Consider the following 18,597-nt stretch of genomic DNA (forward strand, 5'->3'; position numbering starts at 1 on the left):
AAACTACAGAGAAGCAGAAGACTATGTATCAGATATGAAGACACGAGTAAGTGGTCAGATGCCATGCAGAGTGTTTGCATCTTTTAGTTGGTCCTTTCGGGTGTCTCTTCCAGCAAGAACTCCAGATAATGGACTTGGAGACAAAAGCAGGCAAACTTGAGTATAAGGCTCATCTGGCATGCATAGTGAGACACGGCCTAAATAAATATGAAAGATCTAGACCATACACTTTGTAACTTATGAGAACACTTAATCTTGCTGAATCTCAGCAAACAAAAACAACTTGCCTACTTTAAATCAAAGTAGCACAAACGAACAACTGGCAGTATCTCAGGTGAGAGTAAGCACATTTTCATGGGTGTATGAAGAAACTCAGAATTTCCTGTTGGGCTAGAGGATGTTTTAAATAAAAAAAAAAAGTGTGTGTGTGTGTGTATATGAGAGAGAGAGAGAGAGAGAGAGAGAGAGAGAGAGAGAGAGAGAGAGAGAGAGAGAGAGATGCGCGTGCCCAAAGTCCCATTCTAAGATTCTGGTGTCTGACTTCCCTAGACTTTAAGGGAGGGTTAGGCAGAGGCCTGTTGCAGGGAAATGGCTCCACAGTGCCACCTCTGGTGAGATCAGGAAGGACAGCTAACTGGGGTTTTTCTGTACTAGGTTTGTTTTTCTTTTTTTTCTTTTTTTGTTTTTAGAGATTTATCTTTATTTTTTTTTAAATTTAAATTTATTTATTTATTAAGGATTTCTGCCTCGTCCCTGCAACCGCTTCCCATTCCCCCCCCTCCCCCGATCAAGTCCCCCTCCCTCATCTGCTCGAAGAGCAATCAGGGTTCCCTGACCTGTGGGAAGCCCAAGGACCCCTATCATACAACAAAAGTATATGCTCAACTATGTTCATAGGTTTGTTTTTCTTGATAACAAAGCCAGGGCCCAGGGGAAGAGGATTGGGAGAGCGGACAGGGGAACATGGCCCAGGAAGACAGAACTTTATCTGCTGAGCCCCTTGGGAGAAAAAGTTCCTGCTGTTACAGTATGAGGCCTTCACTTCTGACAGTCCAGTGTGCTGATACAAAGACAAAGCAGAAATGGAGCCTTGGCAGATGTCATCAATATCCTCAAGTTCTTCACCTTTCCCTGCGGCTATGCCTTGAGGCTACGTGACTCCCTGCAGGGAGAGGGGGAGGTTGTGTCCCTAGCTCTAGAATCTAGGTCCACTGCAGGCTCCTCTTGGTGACAACAGGGAGGGAAAAGGGCCAGTGCTCCGGGACTGTATGGGGCTCTTTCCTCTCAGAACCCCACTGTCACCCGTGCTCTCTGGTGGTTGAAAGACACACGGGATTGTCATGTCACTAACCTGACCCTAGACATGTGAGCTGAGCCCATACCATCCCAGGCTCCAGCCGATACCGGTCCACTCCCTCCTGACCAGGACCATTTGAAGCAAACTGTCAGAGACCAGAAGACCTGTAGGCTCATGAACAAGCAACAGTGTGGTGGCGTCATTGTGGCCACAGGTGCCTAGTCATGCGTGAAATCTGCTTTTGTGAGTTGCACGTGAAAATAAGGAGAAGACCACGGATCCAAGTTCGTACCTGTGGCAGGATGGTGATTCGGAAGGAGCGACTAGAGTTCTCATCTCTCAGGTAGATAGAGATCTTGGGGAAATATGCCCATGGCGTTTCAGAATTTGTCCAGCATGCCAGCTGGGCCCCTGTCCAGAAGCCATCAGAAAACTCTGGAATCTAGACAAAACAGATCCTGTGAGAAGCAGGGACTAGCCTGGTACAAAAGAGGAAATGGTTCTCTACTTTCCTGGTCCGGTCCCAGCACTAGACGCCCACGGGAATAAACAACGTCTCATCAGGACAGAATGACAGGGACATCAGTCTTCTGGAAGTGATGCTGATGACATGATAATTATTATTAAAACGCTAAGACACCAGATCACTTCCTGGGATTAGGCACTGTTAAAACACTTGGCAGACGAGGACCTCAGCCTTCCAACACTCCAACCCTTGTGGCAACGTTCCCTTTCACAACACTAGGGAGGGAACCAAAGCAGAGATTAGTGTGACAACTTCCCCAAGGCCACACAGCAACGTGCCTTTAGAAGACAGAAGTTCTGAACGTATCTATTCTAGTTCCGTTTCTGTTGCTGTGATAAAATACCCTGACCAAAAAGCAGCTTAGGCTTTTGTGTGAACTGTGGACCACTCCTCTTACAGTTCAGGTCAGGATTGAGAAGCAGCTAGAGGCATTGTAGTCACAGCTGAGAGCAGAAAGAAACTCACTTGTGCTGTCTGCCTGCCTTCTCCCAGTTTTCTCTTCTCTTACACAGTCAGGCCCCGGCTGGAGAATAGTGCCACCCACAATGGGCTGGGTATTTCATATCAATGAACAATCTAGATAATCCTCACAGACATGCTCACAAGCCAACCTCATCTAGCTAATTCTTCAACTGTAATTCTCTTCCTGCGTCTACTTTGTACCAATATGACAGTTAAAACTTCCCATCACGGCGGCCTCTTAGGCTCTCTGGGGCATTGCCTGAATCGGGACTCCAGGGATTCAGGACATTAGTTGCTTCCTAATGCAGTGTTCTTCTTAAACACCCCCCTGAAGACCTCAGCCCAGAAAGCCTCCCTGACTCCTGCCTTAACACTAGCCCTCTCACTCGGCCTTTCCCTGGGGAGGTCATGGTAACAAATCTTGCTTCTTGGTGATGAATGATCCTGGACTTGAACCTAGAACATCTCAGGACAGTGTCCCCTGCAGTGCTTGTGTGTGTATCACTATGTGGGCCCAATGCCTACACAAAGACAACACTGAGGACATGTGGGAAAAATGAGTGACACTCAGGATCAAAAGGCCACCCGTATTTCCCATCAAGAACAGGAAAGGCAATGCCACCCACTCACCCACTTCTACCTGCAGGGAAATGAGCAGCTTCCTTAGACTTGTGCTATCTCAGTTACAGGTGCTGGGCTGTGCCTAAGCCACACGTTGGTGGAAGGAATGTGTCTGACAGAGCTATGGGGACATGTGGCCAAGGGTGGGGGTGGACTGCCACCAGTGGAGCTTCCCAGGGAGTGAGAGAAAGGCGGTAGGCAGAGCCGCAGCAAAGGTGTTGACAGGAACCTGCCCACTGGGTGCCGTGGCAGGAAGAAAGGCCAGGGGAGTCTGGGAGAGACTCAGGGCTGATGTGAAACAGTCAAAGTCTACACTCCATTTACTCAGGTCTGCGTTCAGCAGCAATACAGTGTCATTAAGAGGACATGTGTGCAGTTCATCTGTGTCCTGAGTTCCCTGATCTCTAGGGGACGGCCAGGATAGATATGTTCTCTAGAGTCACTAGCAGATGGTGATGGGGGATGAGAGACTCTTCGTGAGATCGGGAGAAGCTAGGGCCAGGAAGCCAGTCCTGAGAAAGAGGTGACACCTACATCCTGAATGCCAGGTAAGTGCTGTGTGCAACAATGACCCCTGCTAGGTACCACCACCCACTCTCTGGGGGTGTGAAGTCACCTGCACAGTCATGGTAGACTTGTTAGGTTTCTAATGCAGGTGTTAATATATTTTTGTCTCTTAGAGAAGTGATGGATCACCAGTATGTATCATAGGGCCCTTCCCCTGATGAGGTAATCAGGACAGAGGATTTATCATCTTGCTGGACTTGACTGAGGTAAGAGCCTGGGCCTCCCGGGAGTGCCCAGTATTCCAGTGAAGCACATGGCCAGCTCCCATAAAGAGTGAGTCCCAGACAGACCAGGCGTGTATTTTCTGTTCCTGAAAACATCCCCAGGGGCTGCTGTATTCCGACCTCAGATCAGTTTTTAGATTGGGAGGCACTTTGTGTAGATCCCACTTTGATGGCGGGCTCTACAGCCAAGGAGGTGCTGGGCTGACCATGGCTGGGATGCAACAGCTGGGATGTGGATCTTAGGGCTCCAGAAGATCCCTTTCATGCACAGATCTAGAACCATTTCTTTCTACATCCTGCCTGAAAACACACACACTGAGGGACAGAGCTCAGGCCTTATAGTACCTTCTAGTCTAGATCTAACCCAGGCCAAGAGCATGGGCTTCCATGAGGCCTGCAGGTAAAGGGAACTGACGTCCAGAGGCCCTACACTGTAAGGCAAAGGACACTCACACTACAAGAATAAGCCCTGCCCAAGGTTGGCAATCTCCTGCCTTTCCTCCCTGGTGCAGGTGCCGAGTGAAATCAGAGGATAATTTTAGACACAGAAAACAAATGCCGTAATCTCCTTGCCTCTTCCTCGTGGTTTGCTTAAGTCATCAGATGCTGAGACGAACTCAAGGTATGAACCCCTCGCCCCTCCACTAACCCACACAGGCTCGTGTGTGGCTTGCTGGCTGCACACCTGACACCCATGTGGTCCCCGTGACTCTTGAAAATATCCTTCAGAGCTCAGAAATATAAAGCCTGAAGGCGCTCACACTACTCCCTCAGAGGACAGACTTATATTTAAGCACAGGGCATATGCTCCTTATTTTAAGTAGGGTCTGATTTTAAGCAAGCATTCTAACTTTACAGCATGGAAAGACTGACTTGGCATTTTTTTGGGTGTAGCAGCTGTTGGCAGAGATATGGATTTGCTCTGATTTTGGCAGGGCTGTTCAGGACCACTGCCCGACACTGGAAACCAAAACCTGTGACACTTTCCTGCTGGGTGTTCTTCCTATATAGATCCAGGTTTCTGCAATTTGGGGAGAGAATAACTGATACCTCTCTCATCCCAGATTTCTGCTGGAATATAACACACAGACATGGTTATATGCTTTCCTGCCAGTAGCTGGGATTTGGCCATTTTTGGTCTCACTCCAGCCCCTTGCCAGTATCCCATGCAGACCCTGGGCACAATATGTTCATGTTTAGTTCTCTAGTGAGGACCGTGAGTAGGCATGAGAAAGACAAGGGACACTCAGCTCTCTCTGGGCACAGGATGGAGCCAGCACTGCACAAACCAGTTACAAAATCAATCAATGTTAAGCTTTTAATTTAACTACACCTCTGATGCTCATTTTTCCTGTAAATAAGCATAGATCTGGGCACAGAGCGATTTGATTCCTTAGTTAGCAGCTGGTGGACTACCCCTTGCTGCTCTGCCTGTCTTGAGCAAAGCAACTATCAGCCTAGCAGACAGCCTGACTGCTCTTCACTGGTATTGGCCACACAGAACATTCCAGAGATGCCTTCAGACTATGCAAAGATGGCAGGGGCTGCTTGAAATATTTACTACAAGACTTTTTGTTGTGACAAGCCCAGATGAACTCCAGATGATTCTGTAACCATGTCCACCCTGGCCAAGCAGGGAGCAATTCTCCTGTAGTCTAGAAAAGGTATTGTTTGGAGAGGTGCTAAGAGGCAAGGCTATAATTGGTCCCAAATGAATGGCTGTGATTGGTTCAGAGCAAATGTCTGTTAGTGGTCACACAAATGCTGCGATTGGCTTAGACACCCCTTCTTGAGCTGTACAAACAGGCTGTTCCTGTTCAGGTTCACACAGTAGTCGGCTGGGAGACCTACTCTGGGGCTCGTCCCCTGGTGTTGCAGCCTTGGTCCTAATAAAAGGCTTCTCTCTAGAGGGTCTTTTCTTTCAGACTTTCAGAAGTGTGGAGCAAGCTGACATGGAGAAATAGCAGCAGAGGGCAGCACCAGAGACATGGCAGAGTAAGGGAGGCAGCAGACGGCCCAACAGTTGGTCAGCCACGCTGACATGGAAGAAATGCTGGGCACCCTGGCCTCCCAAGTAGCCCTTGATGGGTCACCCAGCCTAACAGCCAAGCTATGAGAGAAGTCACGATGGAAGAAGGGATAGGGATGCACCCAGGTGGTAGATAAAGATGACAGAGGGAACTATATAGAAACAGTCTCAACAAACCCAGATGGAAGCGGGGGTCCTCTCTAAGGGTTCCCTGCTACCAAACAGAGGAAACTGGAGGGGATTTAGTCTTACTTGGTATGTATTGAATATGGAGTGTCCCCCCATTTGCTGGGCTTCTGGGAAGTGATTCAGTACTGGGGATCTGACCTGACGTTATTTCCTTGAGGGATTCAGAAAATCATGGCATTGTGGGGGAGAACATTAAGGTGGGAGGTGCAGTCCAGCTAGCAGAGGGTACTGGGGAAGGGTCTAGAGCTTTGTCTTGCCCTGGCCCTCTCCTGTATTCCCTTTATCTGCGTCCTGGATAGTACGACACGTGCTTCTCTGCTCTGCCTCAACTTCCCCACCACAATGAGCTGACACCTCTGAAACCATGAAGAACACAAATCTTTCTGTGAGGTGTCGTGTCCCAGCCATGAGCAAGCCACTAATAAATACACACCCTTTGACGCCCGCTGCTGCACAGACTGATGTTTTCATGTGTGTATGTGATAGGAATGTTTTCATGTGTGCATGCCTACATGTGTGTGCTCATATATGCAGGTACGATTGCAAGTGTGTATATGTGCGGTTGCTGGCTAGTTTTACGTCAACTTTACACAAACCTAAACATATCTGAGAAGACCTTTAATTGATTGGCTTGTGGGGAAACCTGTGGTACATTTTCTCGGTTGATGACTGATACAGAAAGGCCAATTTCACCATCAGTAGGACCACCCCAGGGAAGGTGGTCCTGGGTGCTATAAGAAAGTAGGCTAGGCTGAGCAAACCATGGGGAACAAGTCAGTAAGCAGCACCCCTCCTTGGCCTCTGTATCAGCTCCTGCTTCTCGGTTCCTGATGGAAGTTCCTGCCCTGACTTCCTTCAGCGATGGATCGTAACATGAAAGATGTGAGCTGAAATAAACTCTTTCTTCCCCAGGTTTCTTTTGGTCTTGCAGCAACAAAAACCCTAACTATGATATATGTGGAGGCCTGAAGTTAACATGAGTGCCTTCCTCAGTGTCTCTTCACTCTACTGGGGTAAGGTCTCTTGCTGACCCAGAGCTCACCAATTCCAGCTTGTCTAGCGAGCCAGCCTGCCATGAGAATCCTGCCCCTGCCTCCCGAGTGCAGAATTCCGGGAAGCCACCACACTTGCCTGCTCTGACATGGATTCTGAGGCTCGGAATCCCAGTCCTCATGCTCACACAGCAAGTGCCCCAGACACGGAGCCATCTCCCCTGCCCCGGACAGGCGTTTGTGGTCCATACTATTGGTCTGCACTGACTGGAAAGTTGAGATGGTGCTGGCAGAAACAGTAGGCAAGCATTAGAAGCTATGCTGGTTTTGACAGCTAGTCTTGGCTATCAGCTGGCAGTCACTGTTGGCTTATCATGAGTCAATCTAATAAATCAATTATATTCATTCTACCAGTTCTGTTTCTTTAGAGGACCCTGACTAATAATACACTGTTCTCAATCAGGATATATTTATATTTCAGGATATGGCCATGAAACAACGTTACTTTGGCCAACTGGCTTGTCTCCTATATAATGTTTAGACGCCATTCCAGTTTGGATGAAGACCGAAGAGGGAGCAGATTTGGGGCTTATTTCTTTCGTTTTAAAGGACACGAATACAACTGTGCTTCCCTGTAACTTTAGCACACGGTCATGCTAGGTAAGTTTTCATACCCGTGAAAGCATGAGGAAACAGTGGTGGTCCCCAGACCAAAATGGAGGGGACCATTCCTCTCTCTGGACACATCATAGCCATGTGTCGTCACAGCCCAGCGCTTCCCTCACAGGTCAACAGTGGTGCTGGTGTGAGCATACCTACGCACTGATGGCTGTGGAGAGGCAGAGCGACAGCAAACAGCCGTGTAACTGTCTTACACACTGACACACCACACTTTTCAAGGTCATTTTGTGTACGAAGCTTACGGAAAGGCCATGTGCTGTGTAACACAGAAGCAGCTGTAAACTGTCGTGTTTTTAAAGTTTCATTTATTTTTTAGATTTTATTGTGTATTGTTACTGTGGGAGGGAAGACACCTGTGGCACAGCATCCATGTGGAGGACAACTTTGTGGAGCCGGTTCTTTCCTTCCACCTTCCCACTGGTTCTGGGGATCCCACTCAGGATGTCAGACTTGATTGGTAAGCACCTTTACCCAATGAGCTATCTTATCCAGGTGAGTCTGGTTATTAGTATACCCCATAATGTCTGCATAAGAAGCGTATCACTTGGCAATACTGTCCCCAGACCATATTATTTCTGTAAGAAGCATATGACGTAATCATGCTGCAGATAATTTTTTTACCCCAGATTAAAAAAAAAAAACCTCTTGTGTAAACTCAACTATTAGTTAAAACACTGGAAATATTGCACACTCAGAACCAAACCCTCTGAAGTTGACATGAAGATATTGTTTTTTTTTTTTGTTGTTGTTGTTGTTTTTCGAGACAGGGTATTGTTTATGGATAGATTCACATCAAAAGGTAACTCTATAAGCGACAATTTACAAAACAACCACTCTTTAAAATCCTCAGAACACCGAGCAATAGTCCAGAGACTGAAAACACACAGCTGTGTTCTGGAACACTCCCAAACACCTGGGGACTCACCAGAGATGTGCGTGCCACGGCTTCCACCACCGCATCGAACACCTTCTGGGGCAGGCGCAGGAGCGTGGTGCCACTGTCCACGATGGCCTTGTCCGCATTATACTAAAACAAGAAGGGGAAAGCACTGAGCACGGCTGCAAATCTCATCCATTGTGATCCCGTTTCCATCACTGTGTCTGTCACTGACAACTTCATGCAGCCACAGTAGCTCAGTGGTGACTACGAGTCATTTTATCTCCAGAGCTCAGGAGTCAGGGGGCACCCATGCCGCTGCTTTCCCTCCGTAGATGAACTATCTGAGGCACAAGAAAGGAACGGAGCCACAGCCCTGAGTTCCTAGGCAGAGCCTTTTGCCTTCTTGGAGCTGCCCAAGTTGCCCTTCCCTCATGACGGGCAGAGGGATGGGCCACTGGACTTTAGAGATTAAAATGATTCTTTTAAAAGTTACTTACAAACTATTCAAAATTTACTTCTCTATTATTTGACCAGCAGAAAAAGAAGGACAACTCTGGTTGGACACCTCTATTTGCTTTTGTTTTAATAACAACACACACATAACACACACTTTGTACTCTATTTTATTTGCTATGAGCCTGGAGACTTCAGTGGTAACTAAGGACCTTTGACAGTGCAGAAATGTAGACGTGGGACCCAACTCAACAGCACTGGGGTAGACCAACATTTATTACAGGTGTTTGTAATCATGAGCAATGCAGGGCAGTGTGGACACATGTGGAGTCAACAGGAGGGGAAGTGCTACAAGGAGCTGTATAGTCACTGAGTAGTAAGCTTCAGAAGCCATTTGAACACTGGCACACAGGACTGAGGCTTCCTCAAATTGTCATAATTTTAATAACACAACACAAAAGAAGTCAAAGGCAGTGTGAGACAGGTGTGTGGCCAATGCGAGATGCCTGCGGGTCTTCCTGGTGGCACTGTTAAGCAGCTGTACCTTTGGGGCCTTAAATTGTGTGTGTGTGTGTGTGTGTGTGTGTGTGTGTGTGTTGTTCAAGGAGGATAAAGCTAATGACAGTTCAATCTCCATTTTCTATCCTGATAAAGGTTCTTTTCAACACAGTTGAGGAACCATCTGGCCAAGATGACCAGAAGATGAAAATGAAGTTGGTCACTCTCTTCAATATTCAGCACCTATATTAAGGCTATATAGTGTGTGTGTGTGTGTGTACACATGCATATAATTTACTGATTTGTACTCATCATGGATAAAGGCTGTGTCTTCTTGTAAGGATCTTCTGAGCTACCCTGTAATATGACGACACACCTTATGAGTTCATGCCCAGGTCCTGGTTAAATACTGAAGTCTTCTCCAGCACCTACAGGCAGAATCCAACAGGATTGGAAGGTTCTCACCTCTCTGCAGTCCAGGTTGAGGCTCTGGCCTCCGATTTCCAATTTCAGGATCTCTATCTGATAGTACCATTCCTCTTTAATTGGGGTATACCAGATGTCTCCTTTATACAAACTTGGTTCAATCCCACCCAGGACCTGGGAAGAAAAGCAGGTACAAATGTAAGAGGTAAAAACTATGTGGCTACACCAATAGCTTCCACAGAGAAGCATTTACTCAGGGTAAAACCCATTCAAAACAGTACCTGCACTTTATTCTGATGCTCTACAGCTAATAGCGATGCTTCAAAATTCCCCATTTATTGAAGATCTTGGGAGGGTATTAGTCATGTCCCACAATACTTTGCCCTAGTCTGACAAAGATGTTCCACTGGTATCCCAGGCATTCAGATTCACCTCCATGATGCTGAGAGTTCCCTCAAACAAATGCAGCAGAGTAGTTAAACCACCCTGACTGGCACTGATTTACGGCCTCAGAAGCCAGAGATAAGGGCAACAGACCATAAGATTTCCTAATCAAGACACTGTTTTTGCAAAAACAATGTTACCCCACAATCCTAGGCCTCCCTGCCCCTTCAGAAAGAGACGATAAAAGTGTTCGGGGCAGGTGGGCTGTTAGCAGAAGGCAATGATTGGTGCTGATCCTGCTGCCATGAGAACAGGGACTAGAAACACCTCCCAAAGTGGGGTCCTTCTTATCTTCCTCTGTACTCTCCCTTCCTCTGCAGGGAAGGTTGGCCTGCACCATCCCAATGGGCAACACTGCCCTGATTTCATTTCCTTCTAAACATTTTTTTCTGGGTGCTATGCGCTTGTGTGTGGGTCGAATGAAGAGGAGGAAGAGAAGTGGGAGGAAGATGGGAGAGTGGCTCTGCTTCCCATTAAGTGCATGGAAATCCTAGGTGTGTATGCCCTACTTAGAAGAGGACCACTTGCTGTACCTCCCCACTATCCCTTACTTGCTGGTACATCTTCTCATAGAAAACCAGCTGCTTTGTGTATTTTCAAAGGACAATAAGAAAAAACTTATTGTCTTGGTGGAGTTTCGAGAAGCAATGAGAATCATATTTTTAGATGGCTGGACCATTATCCATCTTCTAAAGGTTGTATGACAAAGTTATTAAATTACCATTAAATCCTGCTATGGTACCTAATATTTAGCAGTAGTTAACCATTTCCTATATGGTGTCTGACCAGTACCTATATGAGACTGTGTGTCTAATAGTTCTGATTTGTTTTTAATAAAACAGAAACCCCATCAATTTGTGATTTTTTTTTCATCCCTTTAAGACTGAGAGATACCCACAAGACTACCTCCGTTGGTACCAGATCCAGCTACTGGCAATCCAGCCCCGCACATCTGCATGGAGAAAATGTCCGGAATCTTTGCTTGGACCACCAGGGAATCAAAGAAGGTCTCCAGAGAACTTGATGGCTGCAGAAAGGTGGAGGAGACAGTTACTGCTTTGTGACCACTGAGTGTAGTCAACATGGCTCTCCTTTGATATTCTTGGACTTTCTACTTCAGAGTCTTCATGGTTAGGAGGGGGTAGAAGGGGAGGGGAGACGAAGGGAGGGGGTGGAGAAAAATATATAGCTCAATAAAAACAATTTTTAAAAAAGGACATCTGAGAGGAGTTTGGATGAGGGACAAGTAACGATGGTTTGCCAGAGACCTTGAACCAAACCAACATCTCATTGCGATGGACATTGTGTGTCTGGATGTTAGGGCAAAAGGGTATATTGTGTGACACACAACAGCTTATGGTACTACTAGGATGAATGAAGAGGTGTTGGAAAGGTGGAGGAGTGAATTGGTTTTTTAAAAATTAATTTGGAAGGCATACTGCAGGGATGAGGAGCGGATAGGGAGGGACTGGGAGGTGAGTGGGACTGGTATACATGATATGAAATTTCCAAAGAATCAATAAAAAATTATGTTAAAAAAAGAATCTTCATGGTAATCAACACACATGCTTGAAACAGGGTGTGATCACTCATAAGTCTCCCACATTGCTTCCTTCTAGCTGGCATTTGAGGTTATACCACTAAAGTATTATATGTCCAGAAGCTATTGGGATGCTACCAAGCTGTTTATCACCGTATCAAGATAGAAGGTATGTGAACCTGTGGTAGTGGGTTACTGATTTGGGCTTAGATACTTGGAGCAGGAGAACACAGTTACTCTAAGAGTCCCACCTAGCCCCAAAGCCATCCAACATACAAATAACCATTGACCTACAAGGACCAGGGACCCACATCCCAGTCCCTGGTATTCCAGTCATCACGGGCTTCAACAGTCAGGTCATTCCTCAATGCAGGATTACAGACTTCCTTTGCCCTGTGCCTCTCCTGCATGGAGCTACGTGTTTGAAGGACATTTCACAAGAGTGTCCATGGTGAAGGAGGCATTTTGTAAAGAGCTTTGGGCTAGGATAGACTAGCAGGTGCCATGAAGGAAGTTAGTTTAGACTTTGGCAATGGAGAGATACCAGGGCTGGCTACCATGAGTTGCCAGAATTTTACTGTTTGCTTTCACCTGAGACAGAATTTCACTATGTGGCCTAGGTTGCTCTTCAACTCAGCAATCTTCTTGATTTGATCTTGAGAACAGCTGGGGTCACCGGCATGCAGCACCACGCCTTGCTTGGGTTGCCAGTTTCTCCAGACAAATGCAATGCTCAGCTGTGGTACAGAAACCCTGTTCCTGGTCACTCTGAAGGAATAGCTGCTTACTAGTCATGAGAATTCTAAGCTCCAGCACGAATGAGGAGCCTCCCACCTCCTCAGTCCACTCTCTGGCTACCTCCTCCTTCTGTCTCTGTTCCTGTAATCCTGCTCTGGATTTAGCACCATCTCCCATGTGATTTCTGCAGAAAGGCTGGGTGTCTGGATGGACTGAGAGCCAGAGTTCACCAAGGGGTGGCTGGGGTCTGGTTCCCCTTCCTAAGAGGCAGCAGAGGATGAGTGTTTGCTTCACGTCTGGCCAATTCTTGAACTGGTCCTGACTAGTTTGACTAGTTCTTTGTTCCCTTTATCTGGCAACTGTGACCACAGTTGCCTGTCAGACTTGTTCTGGGGGTTAAGAGGCCCAAGGTCTCTGCATGGAAAGAGCCTGATATTACAAATATTTGACTACATTGTATAAAGATATGTCATTGTGATTGGTTTAATAAAAAGTTAAATAGCCAATAGCTAGGCAGAAGGTATAGGTGGGACTTTTGGACAAAGAGAGCTCTGGAAAGAAGAAAGGGGACGTCTTCGGCTGGATGTAGAGGAAGCAGGACATAGAAGAAGAAAGGTAAAAGTCACAAGTCCTGCAGCAGCATGTAGATTAATTGAAACGGGTTAATTAAAGTTATACGAGCTAGTTAGAAACAAGCCTAAGCTAAGGCCGGGCTTTCAAAATTAATTATAAGTCTCTGTGTCATGATTTGGGAGCTGGTTGGTGGGAAAGAGAAAGTCTCGTTACAACCCGACACATGCATAGTTCATGGTGTTATTTTATGAGTCATTTTGTCCTTAAGTCTTAGGCCTCAGAATCCCTCAAGGACTGAAAAATCTAGAGTTGTTCAGAACCAACCCTGAAAAATCCAGATCTAAGGGGTGTACAATCGGGGCTGGAATCTGCAACATAAGGTGCCCCCTAGTGGTTGTGATGCCTGCCTTACCCACCAGGGCACCCACACGAGGACCACCACCCAGTCCTCAGCCAGCCCCACTGTTTCAGGGGTAAGAACCTGATCTAGGCTACCCAGCTGGTCGTTCTAGATGCACCCCACACCCTACAGAGATTATGAAACTAACCATCAGAAATCTTGGGATTTCACAGATGAAAAGATAAAAAGGTCATGGGGAAGAGTCTGGAGCCTCCCCAGAAACCCCAAGGTAGTCTCTTCTCATGAAGGCTTTATACATTATTAATTCCACTTAATTGAGGCTTGTTCTTCAGAATAATTAGCATTAAAATCATCTTCTCCTTCATTTCCACCCAAAGATATGATTTACCCAAGGTCAGGGTCACGCTGTCAGCAGAAGGGGACTTAGGAACCCAGGTTCTATGCCAGTCTTCACATCTACGAAGTCTGTCCACAATGCCAAGAACAAAGGGGCTTTTGAGCCAGTCCTAGCTCTACCACAGAGCGAGAGTGGCCTGGGGCTCATGCTTCAGTCAATGCTAAAGCTCTTCATTGAAGCGACCACATGTGTAAAAGGAATGCAAGAGCCTCACAGGGTCTGCCTCATGGAAACATGAGGTACATGAATGGCTGTCTTGTGATGTCCTCTGCCTGGCATCTGACAAGCACTCGGTAAGCCACTTCTCCAGGAGACTCAAAGGGCTTGTGATTCCCCATTTGCTGTCCACACACACCATTGTTGAAAGGCTGGAACTGAGCACTTGTTCCACAGGGTGGATGAACAATCTTTTCTATATTGTCCCGGGCCAAACAGGTCCACTGCCCATGTGGCTACGCTATTCCCTGCACTAAAATAGGGTTCAACGTTTAGGCCTAAGCCACTGAGCTAGGGAGTGGTACCCAGCAGCAGGGCCAGGACAGGTGACCCCTTTTGCTTTTCTCATGGGCATAATACCTGCCTGTCTCCCATATACAGCCCTTTTGGGAATCCGCCTGCCTCTGGCAACTGCCCCAGGTAGATCCTCCCCTGCCTACCCCCTTCTAGCAAAGCATCGTTTCTTTGGATTGATCCAAGCACAAACATTGGCTATGACCCAATCCTGTCTTGGGAAGGCTCTGATTTTGTAAGCATAGCATTCCGGTGTTTCTCCCTGGTCATTCCTACAGGGGCTGGCTTTCCACAGGGCACTTGATCACATACCAGTTTCTGGTGTCTCCCCAAGGGTCCCCAGGGGTGATAGGACAGCACTGCCCTCAGCCCTGAGAGAGCACCTCTACCATTGTGATGGTTGAGTGTCACTCATAGGCCTTGTCTTCATACGATCCTAAGAGATTAATTACATGTATGTTTTCCTTTAATGTCACCCTCAACATTTCTAAGCAAACTCCACAATCTATAAGACTCACATTCTGATAAATTAAAAAAAAACAACAGAAATTAAGTAAACAAAAACAGTAACCAAACAACGAAACGGAGCTGGAACTATGGCTCAACTGGTAAAGGGCTTGCTATATAAGCAGGATCATGAAGATCTAAGGTTGATTCCCCAGAACTCATGTAAAAAGTCAGATATAGCAGAACAAGCCTATAATGCCAGCTCTGGGGAGGAGGAAAAAGGGGTTCCCTGGGGTGTGCTGACTGGTCAGCCTCACTGAATTGGCAAGTTTCAGGTTCACTGAGAGACAGTCTTTTTTTTTGTTTTGTTTTGTTTTTCAAGACAGGGTTTTTCTGTGGCTTTGGAGCCTGTCCTGGAACTTGCTCTGTAGACCAGGCTGGTCTTGAACTCACAGAGATCCGCCTGTCTCTGCCTCCCGAGTGCTGGGATTAAAGGCGTGTGCCACCATCGCCCGGCTCTGAGAGACAGTCTTATAAAAATAAGGCGAAGAGTAACTGATGAAGACACCTGATACCAACTTCTGGCCTCTATTCATTTGTTTGATGTTTACCCCACAACACATATACACGTGTACACTCACGTGCACACACACACACACACACACACACACACACCAAAACAAAAGTAACAGAAAACTAGCATTATGTCTTAAAGAATGTTACCCCCGAGCTGCAGACATGCCTGGAAACTTCATTGTGTGAACACGCGTCTCATTAGCTTTGCAATTTTTAGTAGCTACCACCCAGGACAGCCCAGGAGTCCTGTTCCAGTCCCTTTAATAACAAGTTTTCATAAACCCATCAGCTCATCTAATTAACTTGAACGGACAGACCTGCCTTACCTTGGCCAAGGCAGCGTAAGCAAGTCCGAGAATTCCATTCCATTTAATCCCAGGCAAAAAGAAATTCTCAGATTCAAAAATCGTGGCAATGTTGACCAGGAAAGAGCTGTTGAAGCCTTTTGGGATGGTGACAAGGTCCTCACCCACGAAGCCAGTCCAGCTTCCCTGTGTGTACTTCACAGTGACATCAAAGCCCTTGGGGTGGTATGTGCTGGATCTGCAGAAGAAGAAAAGAAAAGTTTGTGGCGTTCTGTCTCTAGGCCTATGCTCTTTGAGCCACAGCTGTGGCCCAGCTGGTCATCATGGTTCACAGTGCTCCTTTACAGTCTATAGGAAGTGATGCGCAGGAGAAAGCGGTGTCCATGCTCCACAGACACAAGCATGGACAATTTGGAAGGGATGTCATGAGGTCGGCATGCACCCTTGGAGTTGAATTCCCCCCCCATGCTCGAGTCAAAGCCCTGAGTCAAGGGATTAATCTAGCCATCTCATTTTCTGAAGGACCCCCAGATCTGGGCACACCCTGGGCTATCTGGCTTTGCAGGGTCACTGGGCTTGAACTCTGCAACACAGGAAGGGCAGGAGGTTCCACCAGCGTGTCTCGTTGTGTGGGACTGAGATCCAACGATCCCATGTGAAGGGACAAAAACCAAGCCTCTCCCAAACCCAGGCTTTTGTGAGTCCCCTAATGTCACAGCCCTTCCCTGATGCCTCAGAGTTGATAATGCTATCATAATACAGTAGACAAAACTGACGGCGTGCTGTGGGGCAGAGCACACTGTGGTGCGACCTAGAGCCTTGGATGTGTGCAGCCCTGAGGTACTGAGTCACAGAAGCACAGTCAGGCAGTGGAGAGGTGGATGGGAGTGCTCCCTCTCCAGGTTCTCTGTGAGGAGAGACAGCATGTAAGGACATAAAATATCAGGTCACCACGAGTGAATCTGAAGAGCTGGGGAATAAGCCGAGTGGCCGTGGAGCAACTTGAGGTGACCACCTGTTGGAGACCGTAGTGGAGACCAAGGACTGAAAGGCTGACTGGGAGAGGACACCCAGTGCCAGGCTCTGCAGTCTCTGACCATGAAAGGTCACTCTTACACTGTATTAGTCTGCCGTTTCTGTGGGGTATGGGAAGAGACCCAAGGAAGACAATGAGCATTCAAACCAGGTTCCCTGAAGAAAATCACCAAATTCCTAGTGGTGTGCCAAATCACTGAGCATTTCCCAAGACTTCTGTTTGCTCACAATCTTATTCCACCGAGTTTTGACATTAAAACTGCAACAGAACCTCAAGTTAATACGTCTCTGCTTTCTGCACAAATACCTTTTATAATCAAGAAAAGAGACATGAAGTGAACACTGTGTGCACAAGTCTGACAGTTAATCTCCACAATCGATAGGGCCAGGCGGGGAATCACCTAGGAGACACACCTCCCACCTGTGAGGGTTTTCTAAAGAGGGTTAGCTGAGGCTGGACAACCTACTCCAATGTGGGTGGCACATCCCATGGGCTGGGGTCGCAAGGGTTAACAGAGAGACATGAACAGCAGCATTCACCTCTCTCTGCCTCCTGTCTACGGTTGCAATGTGACCAGCTGCCTCGTGTTCCCGCTGCCACGTCTTCCCCACCACAATGGCCAGTGTGACTTGACAGATCTAGAATCACACTTGGGAGATGGGTCTCTCTATATGCCTGTAGGTGGATTGATTACTCTGATTATGTAAACTGAGGTGAGAAGATTCGCCTATTATGGGTGGAACCAGTCCTTGAACAGGGGGATCTCGGAGCATACAAATTGGGAAGGTGAGACAGACAGGTATTGTTCTCTTCTTTACTATGGAAAGGATGTGAGCAGCTATTTCACAGTCCTGCTGCCTCGTCTTCCCCTCCATGACTGAGCTAAAACAAACCCTGCTTCCCTCCCTTAAGTTGCTTTTGTGCACAGATGTCATCATAACAAATCCAAGACAGGAAAGCAGACTATATCCTCACACTGTGAAACAAAATAAATCTTCCTTCTTTTTTAAAAATCATAATTGACTATTTAATTTTAAAATGTCAGGAAGCAATTTTCAGCATATTTTCTAGAACTATTGTAATAGCAAATGTTTTATATCAGTTAATTCCAATGAAGCAATCCCCCCCTTTTTTTCTTTTAAGGCACTATTTCCAACTGATGGGACATGTGTTCTTAAAATAGAAAGTTTTCATCATTTATTCAAATGTCAACATTAATATTTTTGAGAAGTTTATTGCTTTGCTGGTGAGCAAGATGCTACTAGCACATTTTGGGTAAATAAACTTCTTTATTATGAGGTCATTTATGTTTAAGAGTTTCAGGATAATTCACAGAAGATAGATATTTTTATTCAGTGCACAGACCGAAGGACTGGCCACCTAGCTATGGACATTTAAAGGTGTAGCAGCTATGTAAAGAAATGGCACACAGTGGTTCTGCTTGGTGCACCATACATAACTGAAGTGAGTAAAACTGAAAGACTGGCATTGTTATGCTAGGTTCTGTGAGGATCTTTTTTAAAAAATCACTTTCTTATCTTAGCAGTTCATTTGTGCTTAAAATATTCATATGCATGAGAAACTTAAAGAAAAGACATCTGTACATGTTCATCAAAAGAAGGTTATACATTTTTTTTTGAAATTGCACTGTTATTTAAATCACTTGTCTAAAGTCAGGGCCTTTTAGCAGCTGGCATGGCTTTCCAGGTCTAATTAGCTACGTGGGGAGGCTGCTCTGGGATTAGTGAAGTAAAAGAGGCGGCAACAGAAGTCCAAGCTGATGCTGTTAACCCGGCCTTTGAGCTGCACAGCCGTCTTCACCTAC

General features: G+C 46.5%; 1 protein-coding gene across 1 annotated transcript in view; it reads right to left on the reverse strand.

The window, feature by feature from the left end:
- Bace2 (beta-secretase 2) overlaps positions 1-18,597 on the reverse strand; it is an 82,410-nt gene that overhangs the window by 14,910 nt on the left and 48,903 nt on the right. The window contains exons 3-7 of the mRNA XM_041673050.1: positions 15,758-15,974; positions 11,188-11,316; positions 9,885-10,019; positions 8,514-8,615; positions 1,590-1,739 (exon numbers count right to left, since the gene is read on the reverse strand). Of these exons, the coding sequence (XP_041528984.1) occupies positions 1,590-1,739; positions 8,514-8,615; positions 9,885-10,019; positions 11,188-11,316; positions 15,758-15,974 (733 nt within the window). The remainder of the gene's footprint in view (positions 1-1,589; positions 1,740-8,513; positions 8,616-9,884; positions 10,020-11,187; positions 11,317-15,757; positions 15,975-18,597) is intronic.

This window comes from Microtus oregoni, unplaced genomic scaffold (genome assembly GCF_018167655.1).
Source record: "Microtus oregoni isolate MIOR12 unplaced genomic scaffold, Mior012 000023F_ref0000262, whole genome shotgun sequence".
NCBI classification, from domain to species: domain Eukaryota; kingdom Metazoa; phylum Chordata; class Mammalia; order Rodentia; family Cricetidae; genus Microtus; species Microtus oregoni.